The sequence below is a fragment of the Artemia sp. Qi Xiang Cuo genome, chromosome 16, assembly GCF_049724085.1.
Source record: "Artemia sp. Qi Xiang Cuo chromosome 16, ASM4972408v1, whole genome shotgun sequence".
NCBI classification, from domain to species: domain Eukaryota; kingdom Metazoa; phylum Arthropoda; class Branchiopoda; order Anostraca; family Artemiidae; genus Artemia; species Artemia sp. Qi Xiang Cuo.
Genome location: NC_142809.1, coordinates 7,013,607 through 7,020,951, shown reverse-complemented (window position 1 = coordinate 7,020,951; position 7,345 = coordinate 7,013,607). Strand labels below are relative to the sequence as shown.

At 33.3% G+C, this 7,345-nt stretch overlaps 1 protein-coding gene across 3 annotated transcripts in view; it reads left to right on the top strand.

Annotated features, from left to right (window-relative positions):
* The window catches only part of LOC148942518 (NPC intracellular cholesterol transporter 1-like), a 179,094-nt gene extending 172,906 nt beyond the window's left edge, over positions 1 to 6,188 (top strand). For all 3 annotated transcript variants that reach the window (XM_089102558.1, XM_089102556.1, XM_089102557.1), the window contains 2 exons: positions 1,899 to 2,061; positions 5,967 to 6,188. In XM_089102558.1, coding sequence (XP_088958684.1) covers positions 1,899 to 2,061; positions 5,967 to 6,052 — 249 coding nt within the window. In that variant the 3' untranslated portion in view covers positions 6,053 to 6,188. The remainder of the gene's footprint in view (positions 1 to 1,898; positions 2,062 to 5,966) is intronic.
* Positions 6,189 to 7,345: the final 1,157 nt, after the last annotated feature.

Genomic DNA, 7,345 nt, shown 5'->3' with positions numbered 1-7,345 from the left:
ATTTTGTTGGATATATTATTATTATATTTAAGAATTTCAGCTTTTGAAGGAATTAAAAAGTTATTTAAAAAATCGCTTTCTATTGACAAGGGTCACTTATTGTGAAAAATTTTTAAGTTAAAATTAGTCTAATAAAATGTTTAATTACTATCAATAATCTAATTAATGTAAGTTAATGTGATAAAATGAAAAAGAATTTTGGGAAAATGAAATTTCCCAATTCCATAAGAAGATTGCTAAAACACAAGGGCCGTTGAATTGGAATAAGAAATCTTTTTTAAAGCCCTAAAAAGCTTCAGCGTAACGAGTGAGGGGTAGAGAAGGGGCAGTCCCCCTCATTTACAGAATAATTTCTGTTAGTTTTAAGTTTCAATGTTGCTCCTTACTTTCAGTTGAAAAAGCTTGCTTTGTTTATTTAATCTGTATCAAGTCAAATTTAAAATGAACCGAAATTACTATGAGTAACAAATATAACATAAAGTGAACAGAAATAAAGTGAAAATCGCGATACTCATAAAGCAAATAGTTATAAATTACAATTATCACATTTAATCACATGGTTATATATCACATTTATAGTTATAAAGTTGTAAATAAGCAATAAATTACAACTAAGAGCAACCAAATATAAGAGTTGGACTACCTCTCCCTCAAATCCTCTAAAGACAAGTGCTGTTTGCTTTACTGAAAACGGTATATATTTCGGACAGTGTGTTTTTTATTTGTCAAAATATTAACAAGAAGAAAGAAAAAAAAATCACAATACTAAGCTGTAGGATATTTATAGACTATAGGCTATAGGAGAAAAAAAATATTTATAGTAAATTATATTTGTGACCTTCAATTCAATTTATGATGATTTATTGTCAAAATTTACTTTTGATTTTGTTTCATTCAAAATTAAGAAAACTTGATGCTGAATATAACTTCTAGAAGGAACATTTACGCTTTTAAAGCAATCTATTTAGTTTGTTGAAGTACCCTGATGGTAAAATTGTTAGAAATAACAATCCAAAAAAATGTTTGTTGCTAATTTTTGAAGTCCCAAGGGCATCGAAATAAAAACACCCTCTACCCCCTGGAACAGGGGCGTCCATAAGCCGATATATTTATTTTTTTTTGGGGGGGGGGGGGGGTACCTGGTCTAATCGGCACTTCAGTGGTGTATAATAGAAACCTCAAAACAAAATATAAAGATATAAGACAGAGTCATTCTTCCACGGGGGGGGGGATTTCGGCCCCCCCCCCGTATGGGCGCCCATGCCCGGGAACAATATTAAAACTTTTCATACCCGAAAACCCTACTTTCTAAGATTTATTTTGTCTGTTTTGAAATTATGAAGTTTTTAGGGCAGTAGCACATTTTGTTCAGTGTTGCCATGCTGAACCGTGGAAAAATAATTAGCAAAAGTAGTTACTAAGGTTTGACAATGCTTTTTGTCCATAAATATTGAACGACTAACGATCTGTTCATTCCCAAAGACAACTACACATTCAAAGAAAAGCTGCGACTTCTTAAGCAATTGGGTGCCATGTGTTTTTATCTTTATTTCACTAACTTTTTTTTTGGCACCCGCTACGGCCAAAAACTTCATACTTTATATATGATTTTGCTAATTTTTTTAATTAGATTACCTTAAATTAAACTAGCTTAGTCTCACAATACTAAATTATCAATTTTAAATAGTTGATATAGTAATTTTTACAGCTGAAGATAATTTTGTCGTTCTTTTAGGCACTTTTGCGAATAATCTAAAAAAAAAAATCAGTGGGATATAGCCTTGTCTTCTTATCTTAATTACCGTAAATTACCTAATTTTTACAATCATAATTACCGATATTAAAGAATTGATAAAGTAAATTAATTTCAACTGACGATAATTTTTTCGTTCTTTTAGGTACTATCGGGAATAACTTTAACGAAATTTGGTGGAATCATAGTTTTGGCTTTTGCTAAATCTCAAATATTCCAAGTTTTCTACTTTCGAATGTACCTGCTTATAGTGCTGATTGGAGCTGCACATGGTCTCATATTTCTACCAGTCTTACTTTCATATCTAGGTAAGTTACAACTCTTAACGTCTTTCTGTGTTAAGCAACCTAAAGGCTGGGCGACATTGAACGGGGCAAGAAGAAGTGACAAGTCTTAAAGAAGACTTGAACTTCATGGGAGGGCAAAGAGCTAACCTTGTAATGGAGTAGGGTGGAGGAGGATTGTGTAGTCACCCTGACCTTGGTGGCTTAAACATATTTAATAACTTTCGTTCTGGGCCATGTTCGGTATTGTTTTGTTCTATAGGGCACTAGTGGCGAGGAGACATTTAACTACACCTTAGTTTTATTTCGATTCGGTGGCCCTCTGCATGTATGTACGAACTCAAATAACCTTTGCAATGCCTTTTATCGTCAAATAATCTTTGCAATACTTTTAAAAACTTAGGTGTGTGATGTAGGTGTCTTCATTAAGAACATTATTGCATTTTAGTTTCTTGAAGTACTGAATATTAAATAGTTTTAATTTTTTCCCTTTAATCTGAAAGTCTATTTCTTTAGCCGTGTTTAAACTAGCATTAAAAAGTTGACAGATAGTTGCCATCAGGTGTATTCTGCGTCAAGTGATTATAATTAATGATGAAAATTATTATTAGATTGTTGTCAGATTAGCAATACCAATGTTTTGAATTTTTAAAATACACCCCTTAATGGGACGTTCGACGTCCAGACCGTAAGTCATGGCGGTGTTTCATGACTTTTTCCCGAGTTTGATTATCATTAATTATCATGAATTGATGGTGATAAGAGGCAGGGCTTCATAACCTACATTATAAAAATAGTCATAGAAACTGTTTTAAGGACGCTCCTGCAACTTTAATCGCCATTTCTTACCTAATATTAGTTAATGATGGTAAGAGGTGAGGTAAGAGGTAATGATGGTAAGAGGTGGTTTTTCTGGGTTTAATCATCATTGCTTGCGGTCTGGACAACATTCTGACAAAAGTCCAATGCAAGGACTTGTGCAGTCAAAAAGTTAATCATGACTTTTAAAGCTGGAAGGGTCTGGAAGAGTATGAGAAAATAATATTAATATAAATAAATAATATTTTTGAGAAAAGAATATTAATGAGAAAATAATATTAATATAAAATAATATAAATCTTAAATATTAATCTCAAGATTCTTTCCTTCTTCTTCTTCTTGTTTGGATTCATATGGAAAGGGTTTAGCACAATGTAATAACGTAGATCAAATTCCGTGTCCTGCAGTGTGTTGCCATGGTTGAGTTCGAATTCTGGGCCCGAGATTAGACGCACTTCACCACTACAGTACAATCAGGATTCTCTTCTTCTTCTTGTTGTGATTACTTGTTGTGATCTTCATCTGTAGTGTGTTACTACAGCTGAATTCGAACTTTAGGTCCCGTACTGCGCTACTACGGGGCAACCAAGATTCTCGAGTAGGCTATATTAACTACAATATTCTATACACAGAATACTATCAACTTTCTATTCGGCTAAGACTTTTTATGTCCCGCCATTTTTAATTCAAAACCCGACTAAAATCACAAATGATTAATTTTTTGTAAACACGGAACGGAAATGTTCTAATGGGCGGGACCTTATTTCTCAAAACTCGGCGACGCGGAACAGACATCAGTCAACAGGCCAATCAACATTAATTATGATCGTGACGTGGAAAGCACCAATCATGTCGATATTTTGGTCTTTAGTGTCTGATTTGTGCCTTTAATGTCGACTTGGAATAGCATATTCAGCTCATATTTTGGCGGTGGTTTCAAATACAGTACTTTATTCCATTAATCAGTTGATTTTAATGCTGCTTAGATTTCATCAACATAAACAAACTGGTATTTATTTAAACAAATGTCATCAATTCACTTTCCATTTTGAATTTGCCGCTTGAGATTATAATTTCTATGTCGACAAGGAAAATAACAGATTTTTTCTGTTGTAAAAAGACGACAACATGTCGGCATGATGTCAACATTACAAATCAGACGCCTGCTGTGTCGGAAGAAAATCAAAATTCCTTGTTGGGTTGACAGGTGCTGATTCAAGCATGGTTCTTTTTTGCGATTTCGGTTGCTAAGACGATACTACAGTGAGAAGTATGTGTAACTAAAAGTTAGAAACGAGAATAATAGTAAAAACATAGCCAACTGGATTAGGTTATTGTTACCATGAAAACAAATTGGGGTCTTCGCCGCTGAATCTTTACTTTTAGAGTTTGTTGAAGAAGGAGAATTGTTGGTTACTTTGGGTACTTAATCCAAGCCTGCTGTTAAATAGAAGAAGAAGAAGAATCCAAAGTTGCATAAAATTTTTAATTCGATAGTGAAAAGTCCTTCGTGATTTTAAAAAATACTGACACAATTTAAGAGTATTTTAATATACATTCTATTAATTTGATATAAATGTACTTTAACTATTGTAGTGAATGTACTTATGTTGATTAATCAAAATTATTGTTACATTAAATTCAGAATTTTTTGCATAACTGCACATATGGAAGTTTTTTCATTAAAATTTGAATTATCGATTTTTTCTAATTTTTTAAGATGTTCGTACTTTAATATCAGCTGCTCTTTAGTTACCACTCCTCCCTCTAAATTAAAAGTTTGGTTACGGCACTGCATAAAAAATTTAGTGAAGTATTACATATCACTAGCAAAATATTGCTAATCGGCTGAGTCATTCTTCTGATCGCCGCACTGACGTAAATATTAGTGAATGTGCAAACCATACCGAATTTAAGGACAATTTATTAAATAGTAAAGTTTTACAATTATTTTGCAATTAGCAAAATATTGCTAATTGGCTGAGTCATTCTTCTGATCGCCGCACTGACGTAAATATTAGTGAATGTGCAAACCATTAACTGCAAAGCTTTAATGTATAAAGCACTTGACTGGAATTCTATTTAATTTTTAGATTGGTTACTAAATTCTAAAGGTTGAGATGGCTAAAGCATGTTCTGCGGATGAAGGATGGCAGATTGCCAAAGATTATCGTTGTTGGCCAACTGTCTAGGGCCAAACAAAAAGCGGGTCCTCCCCGAATGGGGTGGGAAGACGTCATAAAGATGTCGGCCAACTGACTAAAGACGTCGGCCAACTATCTAAAGACGTCGGCCAACTTTCTAAAGACGTCGTCCAACTGTCTAGGGCCAAACAAAAAGCGGGTCATCCCCGAATGGGGTGGTAAGACGTCATAAAAATGGGGTGGTAAGACGTCATAAAAATGTCGGCCAACTGTCTATGGCCAAACAAAAATCGGGTCTGCCAACTGTCTAGTGCCAAAAAAAAGCAGGTCGTCCCCGAATGGGGTGGGAGGATAGCTTGGGAAGATGTAAAGAGGGAAGCTTTGAATAGATTTGGATGGAGGAGGAGTGTGCGTAGCTGTGTTGGTCTCAGGCGACTTGGTGCTGCAGTGTTAGTAGGAGTGGTATTAGTGTTTAATCTCTGGAAACTTACACAACCGCGTATATCTTCAAAAATTAACAAAAATCGGAATTTAGTTCTTAATGAAAAAGAGAAGTGCTAAATGCACTTATGTAGTTTTTGGTAGTAGCAAGCGCCATTTGAAAAAAACAAATGCACAAAAAATTGGCAAAAAATAAGCGAAAACATATAACACAAAACAACTTAAGAAGTATTAGCTTTTTTTTGAAGATGTATGTGTCTTTAGGAATCAACAAATTGTTAATGTTTTAATTTATGCAGGTCAGATTAACTTATTAGTTTTGCTGGGTTTTTTTTCGTGGTTTAACCCGAAAGAAATTTTTTGAATTTTTTTTTGAAAAATCAGGGCTTTTAGGGAAGAATAAACCTAAGATGGGTCCAGGATGCAACGAATGTTTTCATTTTGATGTTCTTGGTACTTTAAGCCGCTGAATTTCCTAATTCCCTGTAATTCAAGTTTTATTTTATAATGTTTATTTTATTCTAGGACCAGAAGTGAATCGTGCACGGCTGAAGCAGACTATCGAGAGTTCTTCTGCTATTGAAAGGGCAAGGAGTTCTAATCAACTCTAAAATTATTTAATAAAATTATTTTATTATCGTACGTTGTGACATTTTAGATTAGAAAGTCGATTCTGACTTCGAAGTTTTATCTATTTGTAAGAAAATTGACATTGTTATGTATGACCATTGTAAATAAATTATTGTCTTAAAACTTGGTACATGTCAACTTTTAAACGATTGTTTACTTCAATCGATAACTGTTTAGCAAAAACCGAGAAAAATTAATTGTTCAGTATATTGAATAATATTTTACTTTAAATAGTTATTAAGATAATATTAAAATAATAAAAGATAAATTAAAATAATATTAAGAGAATATAGTTTGGAGTTGCTATGGAAGACAATTAGAAAGTGATGAAAATCCATTATAAAAAGTCGCAGAAAGTGTATAATCGGATTTCCTACATACCCAATAAATTTGCTAGATCACTAAGCCCTTTCACAACAAGATTTCACTGAAATTCAGTCAATACTAAATCATTTGATTCGAAACGCATTTTTTGTAGAAATTTCTTTTTGATGCAGCTCCAAGGTTTTTGTCTTATGGTGCTTTCACACTACGCCGTGGAACCTTTCACGCTAATATAACTTAAGACTTTATTATACATTAATTGTACAGAGCAAATTTTGTTCGCAACCTTGGCAGTTCGAAGTAGACTCGAATTCTGCATATAATTTTATATTACGTAAATTTATGTTCGGTTATGAAAAATTTAACATAGCAGCAACAAAGTGGGATTTCTGTACAGGCAATTAATAAAAGTTTAAATTAAGCTAGTAAACTTTTTCTAGAAAGCTTTTCACGCTTGATCAGAGCTTGGATCTCCATTGCATATTTGTAATTTTTGAAGTTTTCTTATGGTGATTGTAACGATTTAATGGTTTTACAAATTTTAACGTTAGTCTAGTCTATAAGGACATTTTTAGCTGTGAGAGGATATACTTGATATACTGCGATTTAACCACTTAGCAAAGAAAACTACATACGTAGTGTGAAAGCCGTTTTAAGTAAAAAGAAAAATTTGTTGCAGGAATTCATTTCACAAAAAACTATCGCCGATCAGCTGGAACCTTTTTCGGGTATACGGACATTGCCAATGACAAGATTAAACAACTTTCGAAAAACGACCTATACGTGGATTTATTCAAACCCACTAACAATTAGAGCAAAACAGAACATGAAAAGATTCGTTCAGTATAATGGTGAATTAAGGTACATTTTTATACAACAGTCTTTAAAGGACAAGGGTCAGGACAGCTGCATCCCTACAGAAGACCAAACATTAGTGTGTATGTTGAAAT